This window comes from Sebastes umbrosus, chromosome 14 (genome assembly GCF_015220745.1).
Source record: "Sebastes umbrosus isolate fSebUmb1 chromosome 14, fSebUmb1.pri, whole genome shotgun sequence".
Classification (NCBI taxonomy): domain Eukaryota; kingdom Metazoa; phylum Chordata; class Actinopteri; order Perciformes; family Sebastidae; genus Sebastes; species Sebastes umbrosus.
This window is the reverse complement of record NC_051282.1, coordinates 22,206,488-22,230,751: the sequence shown is the minus strand read 5'-3', so window position 1 is coordinate 22,230,751 and position 24,264 is coordinate 22,206,488. Positions and strand designations below refer to the sequence as shown.

The 24,264-nt window shown below is 40.7% G+C and overlaps 1 protein-coding gene across 5 annotated transcripts; it reads right to left on the bottom strand.

Annotated features, from left to right (window-relative positions):
* Nucleotides 1-720: 720 nt before the first annotated feature.
* Nucleotides 721-23,938, bottom strand: si:ch211-198m17.1 (mucin-2). 5 transcript variants are annotated; one of them, XM_037793250.1, is made up of 15 exons: nucleotides 23,725-23,938; nucleotides 10,613-12,492; nucleotides 10,234-10,579; nucleotides 9,145-9,321; nucleotides 7,866-7,964; nucleotides 7,632-7,741; nucleotides 7,480-7,538; nucleotides 6,362-6,495; nucleotides 6,129-6,263; nucleotides 4,577-4,619; nucleotides 4,352-4,389; nucleotides 4,158-4,245; nucleotides 3,554-3,749; nucleotides 2,039-2,071; nucleotides 721-1,686 (listed from the first exon to the last, which is right to left on the bottom strand). In XM_037793250.1, exons 1-15 carry the CDS (start codon nucleotides 23,774-23,776, stop codon nucleotides 1,561-1,563), a joined length of 3,516 nt encoding a protein of 1,171 aa, XP_037649178.1. In that variant the 5' UTR covers nucleotides 23,777-23,938; the 3' UTR covers nucleotides 721-1,560. The 5 variants fall into 5 exon arrangements, with proteins under 5 accessions (XP_037649178.1, XP_037649179.1, XP_037649175.1 ...); XM_037793251.1 differs by having other exon boundaries at nucleotides 10,507-12,492; nucleotides 23,725-23,937; XM_037793247.1 differs by having other exon boundaries at nucleotides 10,234-12,492; nucleotides 23,725-23,936.
* Between the last annotated feature and the right edge of the window lie 326 nt (nucleotides 23,939-24,264).

Genomic DNA, 24,264 nt, shown 5'->3' with positions numbered 1-24,264 from the left:
TGTAATATTATGAGAATAAAGTCATAAGTTTATGAGGAAATATTATGAGAATAAAGTCATAAGTTTACAAGAAAAAAAGTTGTAATACTGATATGTTTTATACGGTATATGGACTTTACAGGAACGAATATTTTCATTTTGTTGGCCAAAACGTCATTCACAGACAAAAAAAATGTAAAAGTAAAAAAAGTAATGCATCATTTTCTATGGTGGATTTCTGAAACATGTCATCAGTTCAAAATTATATTAACCAGATAATCTCATTGGAAAAGTCATGAAGTATCAAGCCAATAAAACAATGTTAAGTATGTTTTTGAGCTGTTGAAGACAGACTGTGGTCTCCAGGAACTCAAATTAGGGCTGCAACTATTATTTTCATTGTTGTTTAATCTGTTGATTATTTTCCTCAATTAATCAATTAGTTGTTTGGACTATAAAATGGTGAAAAATGTGTTTTCCAAAGCCCAAGATGACGTCCTTAAATGTCTTATTTTGTCCACAACTGTAAGATATTCAGTTTACTGTCATAGAGGAGGAAATAAACCAGAACATTTTCACATTTAAGAAGCTGGGATCAGAGAATTTTGACTCTTTTTAGTGACACAAAACGGGTGTAAAAGAGTCATAGCACAAAGGTTTGAATTATGGGGCGATAAAGCTGTTTAAGTACTTATAAAGGGCAGTTATACTGACTACATCCATCAATGATAACAAACAAAAGACTGTTTAAATTAATTTATTTCCATTGCACACAAACACACATTCAGTGCCAAAAGATCTTCAATTATTTACAAAACCTTTACACACATATAAAATAGTGCACTGTCTCAGACACACAAGGATAAATATATATATGAGAGTTTTAAAAAGAAATGTATACAAGTGATAATTGGCACATCCAGGAGACAGGCTTTATATATCACCAGCTTTGCATGTTTCCTGTTTGTCAAACAGACGATTAAAACAGGCACATTTTGCAAGTGCAGCTTCAACATACAAAGAGTACTCAGCTTTAGACGGCTACGATATAAATCCCTTTAAAAAACACCCTGAACCAGGGATCCAGCCCCTTTAGTCGTGCAAGATTTATTTATCTAAAAAAATAATCACACCCATAAGAAAAATATCTAGCAGCCCCTGAAAGCCCACATTCAATTTACCTTTTGATTTGAGAGGAAAACTGGTAGTAAACTTAACACACACTTTAGTGCAATTAGCAATATAAGAGACTACAGGATGATTTATTAATAGCATTAAAAAAAAGTAAAATCTACCTTGTAAAACAACAGGACAGTTATACTGAGCAACAGCAACATCTACTGGTTATGATCAGCAACAGACATGATGCACTGCACAAAAACAATTGTTCAAATGTTCTTGCTCGTATGAATGAATCTCTTTGGTGGCTGTTTCCCAGTTAAAAAAAGTGTTCTTTGTGATTTGTCATTAAATCCAAGCAAGTTCAACAATGTATAAATAACCTGGTCCTGCTGAGGAAATGTGCCTGTAGACTCAGCAATCAGTGGTTTCTTTTTGATCCTCATTTCTACCTGGATTTCATCAGTTTTTGCTGCCGTCTCCTGGTAAGAAGTAGGGGTTCTCGTGGCCTTGAACCAGGTAGGAGTAACGGGATGGATTTTTACCTGTGAAGGTGTTCATTGCTTCTGGGTTGAGATCGTACGATCCCTAATGAAATGTCAGCGGAAACAGTCAGCGTATTAGTATCTTTCACATGTAGAGACGTCAACCATTCCAACACCCACAAAAGCCAAGCACACGTACACGAGGAACCGCAGTCACCAACGTGCAGTGAAAATGACTACTACCAAACCACTAGCATCAGCTGAGCTTCGTTGAGCTTCCACCCGCTACATTTACATGTAGCTGAAAGCACACGGCTTTCCACAACAATCTGTCTCATGAAGCTCCCCATCACCCAGAAACACTTCCACCTTAATTCTCACTCTGGCCTGTAAATAAATCATCATCAGGACGGCATCACGGCAAATCAGAAACTAAAAGCAAAGCCATGCCTTACCTTTTTCCCTCCTTTCATCTTCGCCTGAAACCCCTAAAGCAACACACTAGGAGTCAGGCAAGCAGGGAGCATGGGAGGGAGCTACGTGATAGCACTATAGGTGTGTATACATTCTGGATGATTGGGTTCAACATACTGGTGTGCATAGGATTGAAAACATATCATCAAAGCATCTAATGTGTGTCTGAAATGATACAAGATGATTGTGTGGCCAGTGAGCGTGGGTTTGTTGATTTGCAGGTCAAATAAGTTCCAGGTGTCTGTCTAGGGTTAAAACTAAGCTAAATTTGGTTTAAAAAAAGATTTAAAAGACTCAGTTTTAGTGTTTAGCAGGTTCCAACTACACTACTTTTATTTGAATCCCCGCTTTTTTAACTTATTTTCCTTATTTATTTTAATTTTATTAGAATATTTTTAGGGCTGTCAAAGTTAACGCAATAATACCGCGTTTTGTTTTAACTTACGATTTTTAGGTTGTAGCGGGCTCATTTTTTAAAGCTAGAGTGAAGATGCTGGCATCATATGAAACTAGAAAACTTAACGAATCCATTGGTGCCAACCATGTCATACTACCTTGTCTTGAAGAAGGCTAAATAACGCTCCAAAGTTACGCTACATTTTGGCAAGGAAAACTTGGCATTCAAAGGGGTCCCTTGACCTCTGACCTCAAGATATGTGAATGAAAATGGGTTCTATGGGTACCCATGAGTCTCCCCTTTACAGACATGCCCACTTTATGATAATCACATGCAGTTTGGGGCAAGTCATAGTCAAGTCAGCACACTGACACACTGACAGCTGTTGTTGCCTGTTGGGCTTCAGTTTACCATGTTATGATTTGAGCATATTTTAATGCTAAATGCAGTACCTGTAAGGGTTTATGGACAATATTTGTCATTGTTTTGTGTTGATAATTTGTTTCCAGTGATGAATACATACATGCATTTGCATAAAGCAAGCATATTTGCCCACTCCCATGTTGATAAGAGTATTAAATAATTGACAAATCTCCCTTTAAGGTACATTTTGAACAGATAAAAAAATGAGCTATTAATTTGCGATTAATCGCGATTAACTATTTTAAGCGATTGACAGCCCTAGATTATTGTTGTTAAATTGTCTTTACATATGTGTGCATGTATGTTGGGATTAGTAAATATTGTACAATATAAAGAAAATAAATATAGTTGAAGAAAATGAAATGTAGTCATTGAAATGATGTTGAAACAGCTATAACAGTTATATGTAATCTAGATGTCTAAAAAAAATCTTTAACCTAATTTAGCCAGATTTTAACATTAAACCTAGATGTATTTTTCACCTGCAAATGATCAAATCCATGATTACTGGATGGGGTTAAGGTTAATAAGCAGTCGCAATGTGGGTGGGGCAACAATGAACAAACTAAAGGCCGATTTAGTGGATGATTGACACAATGCGAGACTGTGAGTGTGAGGATTAGTGGTGAGTAATTCGGACGGCAGAGGCGACAGAAGATAATATGCGATAACTCACCAATCCGTTGTTTTGCTGCTTTTTGTCCACCAGGGCACGAGTGCTGCCCCCTTCTGTCATCTCTATGGGAGGAGCTGCATCAAAGTTAGTGGAGGCCCGGGGGATGGGGGTGATGCCGGGGGGCCACGGCTGGTTTGCGTCACCTGATGAGTATGGACTGCTGTTGTAGTCTGGCTTGCCCTCTGAGCATCTCATCCTGATGTACAGACAACAGGGAATGTAAAATGAACATGCATATTATGAACATGGTCATTGTAGTTAATCTATCATAGCCATAAATACTCACTAACACATCAAATGATAGTAATCCACAGCAGAAAACAGTCCCCAACTCATGCCGTATTTACTCTTAGAAACACCAAAGCTACAGTGCCCAACTGGTGCCCAACTGGTGATTTGATCTCAATGTGAAACAGGTCTGAACTACACATTGAAATATAGGCAATAAAATGATGCTTCACTTAAAAAATTCACTTTCAACTTAAATGTAACCCTAGTTTTACATCTTTTGACCTGCAAATAATCAAAGCCACATATTTGCTAAATATTCACAGGGTTAACGTGGGTCAAAGTGTGAGCATAGGAGTTTTCTTTATATCCTCACCAGCAGCAGTATGCGAGCAAGGCCAGGACAATGATGAGAAGAACTCCTCCCAGTACACAGGAGATGACCACCACTGCCAGCAAAGCGGCTGTAAACACACACATAAAAGACATTTAGATTTTTATGGGTCAGCACATAGCTGTTACTACTGCTGCTGCATTATTTCAGCCTTTGAAAATAGTGTTGTTACTCACAGTCATTGCAGTTGAAGCCGGCATATCCGAATGCACATCTGAAGGACAAAACAGAGCGGTTAAACAACATGATATTTATATTTAAGCTGTGCCTTTGCATATTAATGGAGTTTAACATTGAATCCACATGGGGGAGCCAACTTCACGTCGACATGTAACCACACACACCACACCTGCACATGCAAGACTTACACTCCAAACACAATGAAAAGAGTGTGTACTCACGGTTGACACTTGTCTCCCGCTGCCCTCTGCCCACTTGGACACACTACAAAGAGAAACATGATAATTCAAACACACAAACACATACAATGTTTTGCATAAAGAGACTGAAATAAGAACATAAGAAGCTACAGTTTCAGACTCAGTCACGGTAAATGGAGACGTACAGCACGCCTGGTTGCACATGCAATAACAGCATGAGCACAATGAGAGCCTCTTCATATGGAGGCTGCATGATGACCATTACAAACAAGCTCATAATGGTACATTATGTATTTCCTGGGAAAGGAAGTGTATGCACCATTTGTCCCATTTGCTCTTCCTATAGCGGATCTCCTTGGTCACAACTCTCCACAAAGAGAGAGAGAAAGCTGCGATTCTTCCATGTGTTTCCAGGGAAACAAATGCCGTTAAAAAGAAATAAATTAGAGAGATAAATGAAGTAAGAGTCAAGGGTCGGCATGGAGAAAAGGCTACAGCTCTTGACCTTGTCCCGGAGTCTTGCTCCCTGTTGTTTCTCCCCCTCATTCTTACACACAAGTATTTCACTGAGGATAAGAAGCTTCTGTTACAGCTCTAACTGTAGATCAGCTGGAAACTTTGCTTGAGCTTGTTTCAGACGCTGTTGGTCTTCAGCTCTTATAGTCTATATGAGGCTTTAATAATCTGTTGTTATATGTTTTTTTTTGTTTTTATGAACATAGAACAGGTGAGGACTGGAACATTACAGCACAATCAATAATAATCATCAAAAAGTACAGATACAGTTGCATATAAAAAAGAAAATTCAGACAAAGGAAGAATTGTTTAGAGTCTACATGGTTATAACTATCCAATTTTTCCCAGTATTTATCCCCCTTCTCCTTTTGAATTCAAAGAGTGAAAGTCATTTTCTCCATTGAGCAGATGGAGTTGATTATGTTGATAAGAAGGGCAAAAGAGGGAGGCTTCCTTTGGAGCCAGCATTTAATAATAGTCTTCTTACTAGCAGCCGTAATAATCTTCAAAAGGTACATGTCACTTTTACGTTTTGGGGATTTCTGGTTGGGGGTAATAAAGAAACGTGCCAAATCTTTCCAGCAGACATCTCTCCAACACAAAGAGTTAGTGGAAGTAGACTGGGTTTCCCATACAAGAAGCCACATTTTCTCTGGTATTACTATGTTAGTTTCCAATTTCCCATTGCTGCCTTAGGGTAAAGCCCTTGTATAGTTTACCTATGGTGCCTTTAGTGTTTTTTTAATCATAAGCTTCAATGAATATCTAGGTTATTCTTAAGGGTTGAGCCGAATCATGGATCCTTATATATTTAGATCTGTATGCTCCGGTAAAAATCCTCCTTGCCCAGCTCATAAGACTGACGTACATCCTCAACATTATTAAGGTTTACATTTATCATTATTCAGCAAAAGGAGGTGATGCCCCGCTTGGCCAAGATTACACATTTTTTAATATAAAAGACAATACTAAAGACAAGCATGTTCTAGTCTGCTTATTCAAACCTAATACTAGTCTTGATAAATGAGATTCATAAATGTTAAATAGTCACTTTTACCTCTGCAGCTGGTGTTGGAGTACGGCATGGAGATGTAGCCCTCTTTACAGGAACATAAAACCCGGCCATTTGTATTTGCGCACGATGTAGTGAAGACATCACAGGGTAACGGCTTCTGAAAACACAGGTCTGTACCTAAGACAGAGAAGATGTAAAACAGGTGTATGAGAAAAAGCCTGTTGCTCATACATGTGAGGATCTCATCTAAAATCAATCAACGTTGCAGTACATACTTGTAAATGAAGCATTACCCAACAATCCAGTTTGTTGGCTGGTTATAGCCTGTTTAATCGCCTGATCAACAGATTCCTGAGTGGCGGTGGTATTTTCAAAGATGTTATTTACAGTTGCTTGCACACTTCCTGATCTAGAGAATTGTAGAGAAGCACCAAAAAGGGTTACAAAATATTTTGTACCATGTGGCATATTATCTTTCATCATCTTAATGCACTGTAATTCGTATGTATCCCATGAAATCAATTTGTTTCTAATCCACGTAATTGTGAACCAGGAAGTATAAAGAACGACAAAACGCCACATAGGGAGGAGGTCGGCGTGGATTTATGGGATTTGGCGTCATCTAGTGGTGTAGTTGCAGATTGCAACCAACTGAGTTCCTCTCCGCTCACTCCCCTTTCCAAGACTGCAGTAACGTGAGCTGTCGAGTACAAAACCATGGTAACACTGTTCGCCTCACTCAGAGGCCATCCTTACCATAATAACAAAACTTTCGGAACGGCAGCGGCTGGCGGTACCACGGTTTTGCACTCTGCGGCTCACGTTACTGCAGTTTCACAAGCTTGTCAGAGAACTACGGTGGCCTTCAGGTAACGTAAAAACGTGAAAGTCTCTCTCTAGAGCCAGTGTTTGGTTTGTCCATTCTGGGCTACTTTAGAAACATGGCGGACTCTGTGAAGAGGTCCCGCTCCCTTTGTAGATATGAAGGGCTCGTTCTAACAAAAACACAATGATTCTTAGTTTCAGGTGATTATACACTAATGAAAACATAGTTATAAATATTATATTCCATTTCTGCAAATAGATCCTCCGAAATGTTACACACTGTTCCTTTAAGTTACGACACGGTGCAGCGTAACCACTTTCGGTGTGGCCTAACTTAACTACGATCTTTTCCTAAACCTAACTATGTAGTTTTGTTACTAAATCCTGACCAAGTTGTTTCCTGTGAAGACGGAAGTTTATTTTGAAAAGACTGGAGTGGATTTTGCCGCTGGACATTCGTCGTGAAACGCACAAAAATTGAGGAATAACTTTTCGTAAGATATCATAGGAACCGTTGTATGAGGATACTTGGTATCTTTCTGCAGTAGGAAGAAGACAAAATACTCACTCAAGTCGTACAACATCAGACTGTTTATACCCCGGCTGATTTTTGAGGGCATCTCTGAGCTGTGAAACAGTATAAGGATGTGGTTTAGGGACAGAGCGAGAGAGGTGCATTTATTATAGAAATTCAAAATACTTGGCGATCTCACAACCTACCGCTGCTGAGATATCAGCTGCCGTACTCTGGAATATTTCTGAGGACCTGTTGCTCATTTGGTTTACAAATGTCAAGGAGGTGATATGAAGCTGGCCGGGGAACACTTGAGCTGAATGAAGAGGAGGACAGGAGAAATTAAGGCGAGAATAAGTTTCACCGCCACCACCCCGTTGTTATTTCTGTTATGGTAATTTCACATCTGACCAGACATAAAATGTTGTTTAATTTCCTACCGGGTACACAGCGGCCATCCACCAGGAAGCTACCAGAGATACACTGGCATGTGCCATCAAGACAGACGCTTTCAAGAGGGCACGGGACAGCAGGACACGCTGATGAGAGATAGGAGAAAAACGATGCGTTAAACAACTGGCCATCTGATTTTTTTTTCTCATGTGAACTGAATTTCTCAAACCTGCAATGACAGTTGTTTTTTTGCTACTTGAGAACAGCGGAAACAAGTTGTTAACATATCATCACCTTTTGAGTTGATAAAGCAAACTTGTTAGCAAACAGCTGCTTATTTACACATCCAGCAACATGATCATTCATTTGGAGTCGTGCAAATCCAATATCTCCTTTTAGCTTTGTTTTTGTCTCTACCAACTCCTGAGGGAAATGCATGGTAAACTTGAAACTTAAATATCAGGCTGTTTAGCTGCTAATTGCTGCACTATGTTCCCCAGCTAATCTCTAACTGCATCTGTCTGACGTTAGGTGCTGAGCAGGTAGTATACAGCGGGCTTGTCGGAGCTGTTTTGCTGAAAACTGCTGCCTGCTGCGGCCGAAGACGACGATATGAGAGCGGTGAGAGTGAACCAAAACAGTAAAGTTGAGAGCCGGACAGCTATAGAAACTCACTATAAAGCATCACTACAGAAGCAACCACTTTCACATTGTCACATTGTTTACATTATCATTTGATTAAGTTGTTGTAATTGTCATTATAAACCATTTTAGCACAAAAAAAACATGAAAGCAATTATCTCTCGCAATGTGGGTCCTCGTGTGCGCAAGATTTAAAGGTCTTATGGATAACATTTTTATGTAGACACATTTTTTTTTTTAAATAATACATCCACCGAGCTTTTAGAAAGGTGCCAAATAAAAGTATGGCTTTTCCATAAAATGTTATGATTGTGAATTAATCATTTTAAACATTTTGACGTGTTCAAAATGAATGTTTTGTTTATCTCTGTGGAAGATATCTGATGTTTGGTTCCCACTTGTAACAAGGCTATACCAACGTTGGTATCACGTGGTATCTCTGTGTCATCAGCGATCTAGTTGCCAGTTAGTGTAGAAAGAAACTGGAGTTTGACAGTAAGTGCCTGGCAACCACTTGTTGTGAAGTGAATGCAATGGAACGGCGACATCTAGTGGCTGAATGTGATCAATGTTATCAATAGAACCTTTAATATCTAACCAAGAAATCTGTTAAATTTTTCTGATGGAGTTGATCGATAAAGTCATTCACCTGAGAAATATGAACCTGTGGAGAAAGGTACGAACCTATGACTGGAGGGATGGGTGGGGCTGCTGTGGTGGAGTTGTTGGTAGTGATGTCTGTTGGTCGCTGGGTGGTACCAGTACTGATGGTGGTGGGGGAGATTGTAGCGGTGGTAGATGAGGCTGTTGTATTTCCACCAGCTGGTTTAGTTGAATGAGTCAAAGTGGTGTGGCCAGTCACTGTAAGATCAAAAATATGTAAAAATCTGTCCAAGAACAGAGAACGTCTACTAGAGCTAGTTAGCAAATGTTAGCACGCTAAACTAAGATGGTGAACTTGGTAAACATTATACCTTCTTAGCATCACCGTGTTAGCATCGGCATTGTGAGCATGCTGATGTTAGCATTGAGCTTAAAGCACTTCTATCTATCCCGGATACAGGAGCAGCATCTTGAGATTTTTACGTTATTTGGAGCCAGAGTCTGCGCAGTAGTGATCGGGCGGTGGAACCACAGTATCAAGGTCACCTGCCAGAAACAATTGCAAGCCGAGCACGGCCGCAGCTTGTCAGCGAGGGAGATTCACATCTGCCAATCATGATGTCTCTCCCCCTTTTTATAGCATGAAATAACTAATTAAAACCAAACTAATCAGAAAAATAAACACTTGAACATACATCAGCGTAATAAGAACTACCTAAAATGACAGAAGCTATCTTTGAGAAAAGTTTATTTGACATGTACTTTTACTTTTTACTTTGTCCCATCCACTAACATTGAGGGGCGGGCTTTATGACCTATACTGCAGCCAGCCACCAGGGGGCAATCGAGATGTTTTGGATTCATTTTTGGGGAGCTGTCATGTCGTCCATCTTTATATACAGTCTTATCCTGTAGACTCTGAGTCTTATTAAGGTCATATGAAGTTGTTTAAAGAAAAATGTGCACACTGACTTTGAATTTGCTTTTGAGGAATTGTGATTTGGACTTACTCCAAAATATTTCAAACAGCTCTGCATTTAGCATGCCACTTGTAAAATAGTCTGATGCAGCTTTAACTTATAGTCCTCGCTGAATTCCTACTCACCTGCATGTTTTAGTATATTATTTTGTAAGAACACACATCAACACTCATCATGTAGTTAGTCCTACCTCCTGTGGTTGTTGTTGAGGGACTAAGGGTGGTGATATTTCCAGTAGGGGATGCGGTGCTACTGCCTGGGGAGGTGTTTGTAGGGAGAGAGCTGGAGGTGGAGGTAGGTGAAGAGGTTGGGGGTCCAGCTGTGAGTGTTGTGTTAGTGGTGGGAGTGGAGGCTGAGGGTATGGTGGTGGACGTGGGGGTCTCAGGAGACGTGTTAGTAGAGTTTGTTAGTGTAGTTGTAGTTAGTACAGCTGTAGAGCTTTCCGGAGTTACTGTACTTGTACCTGCTGTGCTGTTGTTGGTTTGTGTAGTTGTTGTGATGTTTCCCGGCTGTGTTGTGACTGTAATGGTAGTCGTGTTGTTGCTTGTGGTTGGTGTAATGGTAGTCATGTTGTTGCTTGTGGTTGGTGTAATGGTAGTCATGTTGTTGCTTGTGGTTGGTGTAATGGTAGTCATGTTGTTGCTTGTGGTTGGTGTAATGGTAGTCATGTTGTTGCTCGTGGTTGGTGTAATGGTAGTCATGTTGTTGCTTGTTGTTGGTGTAACGGTAGTTGTGTCGTTGCTTATGGTTGGTGTAATGGTAGTCATGTTGTTGCTTGTGGTTGGTGTAATGGTAGTTGTGTCGTTGCTTGTGGTTGGTGTAATGGTAGTTGTGTCGTTGCTTGTGGTTGGTGTAATGGTTGTTGTGTCGTTGCTCGTGGTTGGTGTACTGGTAGTTGTGTCGTTGCTCGTGGTTGGTGTAATGGTAGTTGTGTCATTGTTTGTGGTTGGTGTCGTAGTAGTTGTGTCGTTGCTTGTGGTTGGTATAGTAGTAGTTGTGTCGTTGCTTGTGGTTGGTGTGGTAGTAGTTGTGTCGTTGCTTGTGGTTGGTGAAATGGTAGTTGTGTCGTTGCTTGTGGTTGGTGTGGTAGTAGTTGTGTCGTTGCTTGTCGTTGGTGTAGTAGTAGTTGTGTCGTTGCTCGTGGTTGGTGTAATGGTAGTTGTGTCGTTGCTTGTGGTTGGTGTAATGGTAGTTGTGTCGTTGCTTGTGGTTGGTGTAATGGTAGTCGTGTCGTTGCTTGTGGTTGGTGTAATGGTAGTTGTGTCATTGCTCGTGGTTGGTGTAGTTGTGTCGTTGCTTGTGGTTGGTGTAATGGTAGTCGTGTCATTGCTTGTGGTTGGTGTAGTAGTAGTTGTGTCGTTGCTGATGGTTGGTGTAATGGTAGTCATGTTGTTGCTTGTGGTTGGTGTAATGGTAGTCGTGTCATTGCTTGTGGTTGGTGTAGTAGTAGTTGTGTCGTTGCTGGTGGTTGGTGTAATGGTAGTCATGTTGTTGCTGGTGGTTGGTGTAATGGTAGTCGTGTCATTGCTTGTGGTTGGTGTAGTAGTAGTTGTGTCGTTGCTGGTGGTTGGTGTAATGGTAGTCGTGTCATTGCTCGTGGTTGGTGTAGTAGTAGTTGTGTTGTTGCTTGTGGTTGGTGTAGTAGTAGTTGTGTCGTTGCTTGTGGTTGGTGTAGTAGTAGTTGTGTCGTTGCTTGTGGTTGGTGTAGTAGTAGTTGTGTCGTTGCTTGTGGTTGGTGTAGTAGTAGTTGTGTCGTTGCTTGTGGTTGGTGAAATGGTAGTCGTGTCGTTGCTTGTGGTTGGTGTAGTAGTAGTTGTGTCGTTGCTTGTGGTTGGTCTAGTAGTAGTTGTGTCGTTGCTTGTGGTTGGTGAAATGGTAGTCGTGTCGTTGCTTGTGGTTGGTGTAGTAGTAGTTGTGTCGTTGCTTGTGGTTGGTCTAGTAGTAGTTGTGTCGTTGCTTGTGGTTGGTGAAATGGTAGTCGTGTCGTTGCTTGTGGTTGGTGTAGTAGTAGTTGTGTCGTTGCTTGTGGTTGGTGTAGTAGTAGTTGTGTCGTTGCTTGTGGTTGGTGTAATGGTAGTTGTGGTGGTTATATTTGTAGTCTCACTAGTGTTGGTGGGGGTTGTAGCGGTCAGCATTGTACCGCTGGTTGGAGCTGATGGAGAGTCGGTTGGGTGGCTGGTGGTGGAGTTACTGTTCTCAGTAACAGTGCCGTTGACTGGCGCTGTGGTGTTCAAGAACTCGGTGCTTGGCTGGGTGAAGGCCGTCTCTGAATGGGTGGCTGATGGTGTCATAGTTGTATATTCTGCTGTGGCATTTTCTGTAGTTGCCGTAGCTTCTGAGGATGGTGGTAAAGTTGTAAAACTGGTTGTTGAGTGATTGCCGATTGCAGGAGTGGTGGATGTGTCATTGGTGGTGACATTATGTGTGGTGGAATCAGTTGTTGTCATTCCTATAGTCAAAACAAAAGCACAAATATAATCAATGTGTGCTATACAGCAACATTAACATTCATTTGAAGTCAGATACATGTAAGTCCAGTATTCACTAGGGCAGGTGATATAAAGGTAGTTTATCACAGGTTTTTCACTGCCTGCTGCTGTTGGAAATAACACTGATGGTGAGAGTGAACCAAAACCACAAAGCTGAGGACCATAAAACCAAAAGTGTACTGTTTAGCTGTAAAATGAGAAAGTTTGCTCCAGCTGGTGGGCGGTGCTTGGTATTTCCTCAACTGATCTCAAAATGGCGGCCGGGTCACTAACTCTCTCATTTTACAGCTAAACAGTACACTACAAGATATTTCTGAAAACATTTTATGCGAGAAGTAGGCATTACAGTAACAGAATATTGATTCATATTTGATCAGCGCTGCCTAGTTTGAGCATTTGATCGGAGTTCGCGAATGATTGAGAGCTGCCTCTGTTGAATGAACAGCCAATAGGAACGCTCTCTCTCTGAAATGACCTGTGATTGGCCAGGGACGGCAAGGCTCCAGCTCGGCTCTGATTGGTTGTTTCCCTACGGTCTGTGAAATCTTGCAGATGCCATTAGGAGCACCGGAGGACACAGAGGCACACAATTTCTTTCAGATTAACTGTCTCATAGGCTATGGTCAGGATATAGTGACCGTTTTATAAAAATTAACTTTTTTTAATCATATTTGCTCCAATTCTGCCCACTGCTGCTTTGATATACAAGTACTGATTAGAGCAGCTTTAAGCTCTAAAATGTCCACATCACAGCTTATTAGCTTGATTATACATGCTAATTACTGAGGTAAAATAATGCATTAATTAACAAATATTTGCATGTCAATGTGCTTGTATTCATGTTCACATTCACAGCAAACAGGAGCTCTGAATATTAAGTCAGTGTTCAAAATCTAATTAGATCACCTACTTTCTACAGGAAGCTTGTTGTGTAAATGTGACATCTCTGTAATATTGTTCATTTCCAAAAATGTATCTACAAACAGACAAATGCCAACATAAAACAAGGTTCTGCACACTGTCCACCACAATGACAGGATAGTTTAAGCTGTAATTGCAGAGGTTGTGTCTTAAATAAACATTTAACATTGAGTGTGTAAAAAGTTGACAGAAGCTGTGACTCAGCAGATAACAATTACCGCAATTGACGGCTGTTTACAACACCAAGTTGTGTCAGTCGCAAGTGCTGCCAAATTCATTTGACCATCTTAAAGCAAAGAGCAACCTCCTAATTGTTCAGTGTGCTGTCGTGACGCCTGTTCCCGTTTAGCCTCTTCACTTTGTGTTTATGGGCGAACAGAGGAAGCGAGAGGGCAGCTTGAGGAGCGGTTCAAACAGTAGGAGGTCTTTGATAATGGCTTAGCCTGGTTACCTCAGCTCCTCATCTGTATGCATTGAATGATTACATTCAAAGCCCCTTTTCAGCAGCCAGAGTGGGAACATATTCCTGACGGGTGGACGCCTTGCACAAACAGTTTTTTCCAGTAAGTCATCTCAAGGAAATGGTTGAGAAAATCAAGACTAATATCAGATCCTGGGCGTGATTTGATTATTTTCTGTGTACAAGGCCTGTATGACCTAATGTCTTTATCGCTTGGTAACCAAGACTCATTTAGAAAAACCACAGGCTCCACACACCCAAGCTTTATGGATACGATGATCTTCATGTACACACACACACCTTCAAAAATGATGTATTCTGGGAGTGGGATAAGACATTAAGCAATGAACTATGATGGATGAGGAAGTGACGAAAGGTGGGAAAGACATATAAAGTCTCAGGTGACGGTTTTAATGGTCATAAAGTCAAAGAGTGGCCGAGCTAAGCAAGGCTAGATCCATAAGTGAAGTAGCGTAGCGTGAGATCATTGCTGTAAAACACACGTTTCAATTTTGACTGGCTCGTCTAGATTAAGATTTAAGGGCAATGGACTAATCTTACTGAGAGAGATTCAAGATTAATGAAAAACCTCTTAAATCAGATTCAGTCAACCCTGTCTTGATAAACCCTTTGTTACATTTTATATCAATTGTGTTTGTTGAACGACTGAGTCGAAGGTTAAGCATTTCACCTCATTCCTGCATACCTTACAGTCCGTAAAATCTCAAAAGGCCAACGTTTTATCTGCTTGTCCTCACATTTTACCCCCTTTTTCAGATTCCTATTGCTTTGTAGAAACTGGGCAGCCAGTTTCAGTATCCAGTAGATTAGTCAGGTGTGTGTGACTCTACTCCTCTACAGTATCTGGGTGCAATGCCAGTGTCAGAGCCAGCAGGTACGTCTGTGAGCTGAAGGAAAGGCAGTGGAAGTCCTTAACATTTTACAGTTTTTAACGCACACTACCATTCAACACACAATCACCACTGGGGCAGCTAAGAAGTAAAAGAGTACCATTAACTCTGATGGTGTGGACTCTTGTCAAAGGGCCTTATCAGCTGTGTGTGTGTGAAGAAACCGCTTTCTTATCAACATCTCCACATTAGTGTCAGAATGGAAAGTTTACAGTGTACCGGTCTCTCTCTGTGTCTTGACTAATGATACACTAAAACTAATCGTAGCGGAAGCATTCGTTAATCAAACACTGATGACATCATGACATCATAATTATCAGATGCGGTCGGAGTTTAAAAGAAGACATCAGAGAGAAAAGAAGTAGTTGCCATGATATGAGGAGATATCAAAATTGTCTCAGTTGTCAGCGCCAAATATTATATTCCCCCCCCCCCCCAGCCTCCGCTGTACTTTGTGTTTAGTGCTAATTAGCAAAGGTTAGCATGCTAAACTTGCTAAACGAAGATGTTTATGGATTGCCATGAAATTTGGTAATGAAAATTTTCAGTTCATGAAAGTTAATAGTAACCTGTTTGGTCGCCTAAAAATGTCTTATTCAGCGTTCAGCTGTGCTTATAGCTCCACCCTCTCGTGTCACCTCTGGTTGCAAAAAACCAAGATGGCAATGGCCAAATACCTAGACGGCAACGGCAAAAATGCCGAACTCGAGGCATCAAAACGGCAGTCAACAAACCAATGGGTGACGTCACGGTGACTACGTCCACTACGTTAAACAAGTAAAGGAGGAAAGAATCCTACAAACAGTTGTGACTCTTTTTTTTAAACAAGCGTATTGTGTTGTGGGACTTTAAGCTTCAAAGATGTTAACTTTCCCCCTAAAAAATACACCGCAAACTCTTTTCTCCCGGGCTACTTTAGTAGTACTACTACAATTAGGCCTAAAGTAGTAAAACAGAAGGTCTCGAAGGTTGGCAACCCTTATTTGCAAACCCAAGGTTGATCAAGGTCTAAATTAATGCCAGAGTTGGTAAGACATCAAATCCTGATCTCAGTTTGGACATTAGGTAATATAGAGATAAATATGTTGGCAGCAGTGGTGAGCTATAAAATCCAATGGTGTAATTTATAGGTCCCAATCAGGAAACTAATCTTAGCCTTATTACCTTTTACTCCTACAGCTGAGACGAATACAAGTAGAGCACAACGGAGAGGAAGAAAGGCTATTGTTTGGAGTCTCACCTGTCAGTTATGCCAGTGGAAAACAAATATGATGTGTGATGACATTTCTAAAGTTCCCTAGATTCTTATAATTCATCTAGTGCAAATTGTAATGAGATTAGCATTACAGCGTCGTTTACAATAACTCCGCATTACCAAACTGACCTTATAAAGGCTCCGTTTTTTTCCATGTAGCCTTCACATGTAATGATTATGGTCTGACGTTGCTAATGGGGTGAGGCTGAAAATGAGACCTTGAAAATGATATGATATTTACTTTAGGCTCATGACATGGTGAGATATTTCTGATATCTACCTACAAGTCATAAATAATCCAGATAAAGATATCAAAAAAATGTTATGGTCTCATCATAAAAATACCATCTATTTATGGCACACAGGGAAGTGATGAACAAAAGGGACATTGAAACAAACAAGAATTTGAGTATGTGCATGTCGTAACACGAACAAACAAAGCGGGGTTCCTCCTCCACTGTCATTTTCATACTTATGTTTGCTTCCACCTTCAAAGTTCAGCGCTGCTTCTCTATTTTCATTTACATGGAAATTTCAGCCATAAACAAAGTACAGAGAAACAACCGGGACAAGTTTCAAAGACAGATATATGACATCCGTGCCACAGACTGATGCAACAATAGCTGCAACAACGCATGTTTAAACTTCACCACAGACCACAGCATTTCCTTAACGACATGTTGGAAGCCCAACGCCTTTGTTTTTGTGACTTTGACAGGGTCTCTAGTCAATTACAAAAACTGGAAACGTTTATGAAACCCATATGAGACAATGTAAACTAGAGATGTTGTAAAGGGGAGACTCGTGGGTACCCATGTAACCCATTTTCATTCACATATCTTGAGGTCAGAGGTCACGGGACCTCTTTGAAAATGGCCATGCCAGTTTTTCCCCGCCAGAATTTTGTGCAAGTTTGGAGCGTTATTTAGCCTCCTTCCCAACAAGCTAGCATGACATGGTTGGTACCAATGATTTCCTTAGGTTTTTCTAGTTTCATATGATGCCATATGAGCCAGTTACAACGTCCGAAAGATTGATTGCGTTAAAAAAATTAGTGCCGTTAAAACAAATTTGTGTCAATGCATTATAATCACGTTAACTTTGACAGCTCTAGTTACCATACAATTGTTTCCTTCCCGATACCGTGTATCAATCAGCGTGATAAAAAAATATATATATAGTTGTGATTATCATTAAACAGCTGTTTACTACACTACTACATTTTCCTCGCCCTGACTACCGTTACACTCCACTAGCACCGCACTGTTGCTGTTTGCTATCGTCAAGTGATAAAGAACTTACAATTAGTTCTTCTTTGCTGCTCTAAAACAGTAGTTGCCAGTGGCAGCCATGATACATCCAGGGTGACAACACAGGGAATGCTACTACCGTTTTGGAGCGGCAAAGAAGAATTGTTTTCTGGTTAAACAAGTAACAATAATTTGTGGTATTGGATCAGTGCATAGACTGGCGCACTCGCTGATACCCAATCCCGAATTTTTGGGCAGTATCGGACGCATTTCCGATACTGGTATCAGCAACAGACAGTCAGTTAGTGTGATACACAATTAAGAGCCCACTCTGCGTTGCACGTCTAACAGAAAGCCTTGTCTCTAAGGATTTAACCTACAGCCGGATAATCCCCTGCAGACACAAAAGGGATGACTGGGTCAGGCAGAGTGGGTCTAAGGTCGGCCTGCGAGCACATATTCAGGAGGATGTGGATAAGAAGGTCCGGCTCTACCCACCGAGTCCTTTGGTTCAACCTGCTACTTAGTTTGACAAACTATAACTTGTGCGGTGTGGGAGTTGCCAAGGAGATGTCTGTTCCAGCTGTCGAAGCTTCGCCTCGATTCAAATCACTAACTAACATAAAACAGAGAGAGACGGACGTCAGTGCTTGTGTTTCAAGGCAGCGTTGCACTTCAGGGGATTTCTATTCATGCAGGACAATAGCACTCCTGTGAAGTACCTGCTCACAAACTGACCGCCAGATCCAGTTCCCCAAACGCACGTCCTCAACTTCCTGTCCACGCTGCCACTCCTCGAGAATAAATCTGTATTGATTACACACCGCATGGATTCCTGAGCGGTCCAGAGAGCTGCAGACAAAACTTTCTCCTGGTTTCTAAATGTTGCCGTGAAATATTTCCAGTTTGTTGTTGGGATTAGGGGAAAGTGCGTTCCTGAAATTGTTCTTTATCACTTCCAGCAGCGCTGCGACAAGGACGGCCCTGATTAAAGAATGCACACAGAGCAGGAGATGAACTGACAGGTTGTGATCCAACAGTCAGGAAGAGCCCGAGGCAGCATCTCATTAGGAGACCGAGGAGTCATGTGGAGAGCTGACCTATAGTGTGTGTTGCCTGTGTCTTAGGAATCATGCAGTATGACATGTGAAACAAGCTGATTAAAGACAAAAATGCCTGAGGCATACTGGACCACAGCTTACAGCTAATTACTGGTCGGACTTTGGGTCTAATGAGAGTCAACATGTCTTACATACTGCTTTATGACCTCCTGGTATTTAAAAGGTACCCATCCCTGCGTTACAGAAACCTCACGATACACTAACAGATAAACACACAGGATAGTTTCCTTTAGGGGAAAGCAGGCCTGAGGGCTGCCACATCAAAGCGACAGCCAGGTCACCAGGGGTGACCTCACAAGACCGACAGGAAGCTTTTATTTTCATCAACCAACAGTCCATCATCCTGCTGAGAGTCTTGTGTCAACAGTCCCGAACAGAGGATACACTGATGCCTCATACGGTGGAGGTGAAGGGCTGGGCAATATGGCAAAATATATATATTTTTTCAATAAGGATATATCAGCCCGTTCTCATTCCCACAGCGTCAAATAACGACACTTTGTCGCGGCCGTTGGCGTTAGATACCGATCCCTTCATACTTGCCAACCTCAACACCTTAAAAAAAGTGAGGATTTCAAAATAAAGGCGGGGGGTCTGGGAAAAATTTTAGTTCAGAGACTTGTTTCCTGCATTTTGGTGACTTTTAAACAATGGAAATAACAAAATAATTAGTACACCGCAACAGCATTTTTATGTTAATCTTTTAATTTTACTTTTAACTCTCAGAAAAGAAAGAAATTAGTAATTTCCCGACTTTGGGCGATGCACACTGTGATGTGCGGCGAGCGCAGCAGCGAGCGCAGCTCAAACATGTCGTCCGGGTCAAAACAGTAGAGCTTACACACGCTGTACAGTGCCAGAAACATGTTAAGTGTGGAAAATTTGTCTTAAATCAGGAGAAATACAGGAGAATTGTGACACCGGGAGGAAACTGAGATAGGGCAATGAAAAACGGGAGTCTCCAGGGAAAATCGAGAGGGTTGGCAAGTGTGGCACCTTATAGTGTCGGTATGGGGTATAATAAACGCTCAGGGAAAGTGCGCCGGGAGTGTGGTGACGTAGCTTTAAGAGCAAAAAGACACACATCGGGCAGGAGGGATGGGAGGTGGATGGGTCCAACAAACACAAGGCTTTCATCCAGGAGATCACTGTCCCTTATGTAATGTTACAATCAGCTGTTTGTTCGTGTCCCCTTAATTGTTCAGCTGACCTGCTGTGAAGGCTGTGTAGGCTGTGTAAGCAATTAAGTGTACCAATTAAACAATTTCTTTGGCTATAATTATTTAGAGGTCATTTCTGGGGAACGTCATAGAAAGTTATCAGGATTTTTTAGGAAATTATTAACATAAAGTGTGATGTGTAACTCCTTTATTAGATCATCACATGAGTTTCATGTGAGTCAGAAGTCGGTGAGATTATCTGATCTATTAATACAGGGACACGGTGGTGTGTATCATTAACAGATGAGTAATGAAGGTGATTGAGCAATCAAAGCCCCATACTCTTTGTCCTGCAAAGACTTTGCTCTCTATCACATCTGGACAAACTGGCTGAGACCGTCGGCTCTTCCTGCTGCTGATGAGATAGGCTCAATGCCAGACACACACACATGTGCAGCCCAACACACACACGGAAAAATCTCAGCATCTGGAAGGAACGCCAGGGTTGTTTCACAATTACTATTGCACAAGGACACACTGAGTAGCCCAGCAGACAAATTAAAAGAAGCTGAGCACATATCTCAGTCTCTATTTATTCCGGCTGATTATGTCACACTGTAGGTTCATCAGACGGTCTCCAGTTTAAGTCCTCAACAGGACAAGGCAGACAGAAATGAGCCCTCTGTATCAGAGCAAACAGAGCTCTTATACTGTAACTCGGAGGTAACAGATGGCTCCTTGAAGCAGGGCTCACTCGCAGGGCCTCTGCACATATCATATCCAATTAAAGCTCCGCCAGCACATGCTTTCCAATTACAGAGTGAGATTTACTGCCCCGGGGCAGGTCTAATCCAACAGGATGCAGCAGGGACGCAGCGACAGAGAGGGAGAAAAAGACTCAGCAACAAGTGTGCATGAGAACTAAACGCAAAGACAATAGAAGGTGAGAGATGAGGAAGATGAGATCAATTATCGATATTAAAGAGAAACCAGGAAAGGAGGAACTGACTGATACAAAAACAATACTGGTGTTCACCGAAACTGAGCTTTTCTTTGTACTTCTCCCACTGATAACAAAGAATAATTGCTCAAAATAAGGGTTGGTAATGTGCGTGACCTTCAACGATTCAGGCTGTTCTCATACACTGTTCGTAGCCATACCTATGAAAAGTAATGCACTGTAACTCATATTTAACCCAAACCGCAATCTTTTCCTAAACTTAACTAAGCAGTTTTGTTTCCTCAACCTAACTAAGTAGTTTGGTTGTTTCCCGTAAAGACAGAAGTTTATTTTGAAAAGACTGGGGCGGAAATTGACACTTGCGTCCCGTGTTGCTGGACATTCGTAGGAAAATGCACAAAAAACGTTTTGTAAGATATGTACGTTGAACGATTACTCGATTACTCGATTACTCGATTCATCTGGTAGCTGATTGCCAGAAAATTTAGCGCCAACTATTTTCATAATCAATTAATTGTTTACGGTCATTTTTCAAGCAAAAAAATTTAAATATTCTTTCAGTTCCAGCCTCTTTAGTGTGACGATTTGCAGATTTCACTGTCATTTATGGTAGTAGAATTGAATATCTTACAGCTTTAGATTGTTAGTCGGACAAAAAAAGCCAACTGGAGACATTACAATGGCCTCTTTTCATAGACTTTTTAATTAATCAAGAAAATAAAGCTCAGATTAAGAGATAGTAATACAAGGTTATATGTATAAATGTCACTACTTTTTCTATGGCTTTAAACAAGCTGCATGTCGTGTTTTATGTTTTTGTTCTGGTGTATTTTAGGAAGCCTTCTGTAAAACCTTGGCCAGGGACAACAGATGATAAATAGCCTTTTGGTTAATTCTGGTATTTTTATATCATGCGTATTTATTAATTTGCACTGTCCTTTCTCAAACAAACTAAACTAAGTAAAAATAATCATTAGTTGCAGCTCTACATGAGTCTGCGTCCTTTCACATTCCTACAACAGCCCGTTAACTCCTGAACAGACCTTTGCATGCTCTAATAATGACCTAACGATGACTAACCAGCAAAACCTGACACATGATCCTCTGCAGAGAGAGGAACCAGTAGCAGAGAGAGAGAAGAGAGAGCAGAGGAAGGCATTAAACATGCTCTTGCTCCTCTCTCTCTGGGAGATTTCTTACAGAGGGCACAAGAAAATGTGGCGCCAGACTCAGAGGAGGAGGATCACCACCCTCAGGAGGTCTTTTCATCTGGACCTCTTTACTGCTACTTCAGACAAACTGCCCCAAAGTGGAGCCTCCATCACCTCCCCACGTCTCTCTTCGACTCTGTGTTTTCTATACAAGAGGACACATGACATGAGGGGAACCACATAAAACGGCCTGCAGGCTAACAGCGAGGCTCCGGCACATGACAGTGACTGAATCTTCATACATGCAAAACACAGAGATGCCCTTCAGAATGGTCCAAAAATGATTTAAATTAAAAAAAGGGTGACCAATGGATTTAACTGTAACTAAGCTCGTGGAGTCGGTACAGTGGAGAGCTCATCAAAATTCCTCAGGGCAGCTTCACCACGCTGTCGAGGGGATCAGCTCATGCACACACAGAGTAAACTTTGTGTGAGGAGTGTGCTGCGCTTCAGGGAGCCGGCCGTTGTTCGACCGATGCCTCGTCACTGGCATCTGTCCACCCCCCAAAGACAGCTTTGAGTCACACCGAGGAGGCAGTGAGTCAGAGTTTAGGACTATTTGGGGGGGAAAACCCAATGAATGTGTAGAAACATAGAAGAAGAAAGAGCATTTTTCTTACATTAGTTGGATAAATGGAAGCTACTGTACCTTCCTTTTATGAAAGCTAAACAAAAGCTGCTATATAGTAATCATGCCATAACCGACTGTGGGTATGTTTTTTATGAGTTACTGAAATTTGCATCTTGGATATGTCACACAACCATATCCTTTGTTAGGTATTATCAAGGAAACTTTTTATTTGTTCATATGATATCATTTTTAGATCTTAATTACTTAATAACATGTTATGTAAAACATATGTTCATCTTGATAAAGGTTGGTGGATTCTGTAAACACTGGGGCCAACAATTGTAATAGGTTCAGATACTTTCTCACTCTATTCCTGACTAAGTCTGATATATTTTATTTTTATAAATATATTATAATATTGACAGTAAACCAAACCAAAAAAGACAAAGAATGACACAATCATCACGTTGTGAGTATTTGTGTATATTGCCAAATCATTGCTCTAAGATTTTCAAATATAATAAATTGTAATCTACCTGTATGTGATTTTATGTCACTAACTAATAATAAACTTGCACACATACATATATATAATAGGATATAATAGGAGATTTTTGCCAGTGAATAAAGTAAAATGTTGTGAGATATTAATTTCTATATTTCTATAACTACTTCTTAATTGGAACTTTTATTCTATTTTTATGAACTTATTTATTCCTTGTATTGTTTTTCTGCTGTGTGTTGTTTTTAATGCCATAACTCAAAACACTTTCTATGTGTGAAAGGTGCTTTGATTATTTGCCCTGCTGAACTGTATATGGGCTATAAGGGCCATGATTCACTCTAAAACTGAGAAAAAAAGAGGCCAAAAATGTATTTTGTACATGCACAAAATACCACTCATGTACATGGGAAATACCATTTTCTTACTGAGATATAGAAGTACCAGATATCACATCAATTTATATAAAATGTGATGCATTGTTACAGATTAAACCCAACTAATAATAATAATAATAATAATAATAATACTTTTAGGGGTAATTTATGCATAACTATTAACACTTTTGCTTAAGATATTTTAGTATATTTTGCTGATAATACCTCTGTACTTTTACTTAGCCTAAGTAACCCTTTGACTGCAGTACTTTTACTATAATTTAATAGTATTGCAAGTAAAGGACTACAAGCTCACAATATACATTAAATCTGTGCTGACTACAGTTAAACTACTAAAAAAGTAGCGTGAACATATATTACCAGGGTTCAACTAATACTACAACTCAAAAAGACGTGTTATATCAACATAAATAGCCAGTTAAACACAGTTTTCTGGTGTAATTAATTAGTAGTGTGGAGGTATGAACTCACCTTTAACGACAGCAGCCAGGAGAAACACGACAGGCAGATAACTGAGAAACATCTTTCAAGTCTTTGGTTGTAAAACAGCTGAACTGAGGAGGACCAGTCGGTTAAAGAAGCCCGGTGATTCTCCCGGTGTAACGGTGATATATAACGGTGCTGTAGTGTCGTTGTCTCCTCGCTGAGAGCTACAGGTGGCTCAGACTGAAAGCTGCAGCCTCCGACAGTATTAAAAGCTTTAGTCCCTCCTCTGATTGGTCGGCTGTCCTGTCAATCATCATTACTGTACTGGAGCTGCTGGGCTCTGCCTCCCACCCAGGAACCAGTGAGTCAAACCCTTTCATTAACAATACAGAAGTAAACTACTGAAGTAAACTACTGTACAAGAGGAATCTACTTATTTTAATTAAAGGGAAATACTTCCTTTTTCAAAATTCATACACGTTATTCCTATGGTCCAAAAAATATTAGCAAACATGAACAACTCTCTGTTGTGATGTCACATAGGGTGTAAAGTGTGGAGCTGCTCCGTAGACAATGAATGAGGAG

Bases quoted from the DNA above. Each gene is read 5' to 3' on its own strand.
- si:ch211-198m17.1 (XM_037793247.1), bottom strand. From the start codon at position 23,776: ATGTTTCTCAGTTATCTGCCTGTCGTGTTTCTCCTGGCTGCTGTCGTT. The intron at 6,264-6,361 runs GTATGTACTGCA...TCTCTGTCTTAG, and splicing joins GGGTAATGCTTCATTTACAA to GTACAGACCTGTGTTTTCAG. The intron at 3,750-4,157 runs GTGAGGATATAA...TCTGTACATCAG, and splicing joins TTGCTCGCATACTGCTGCTG to GATGAGATGCTCAGAGGGCA.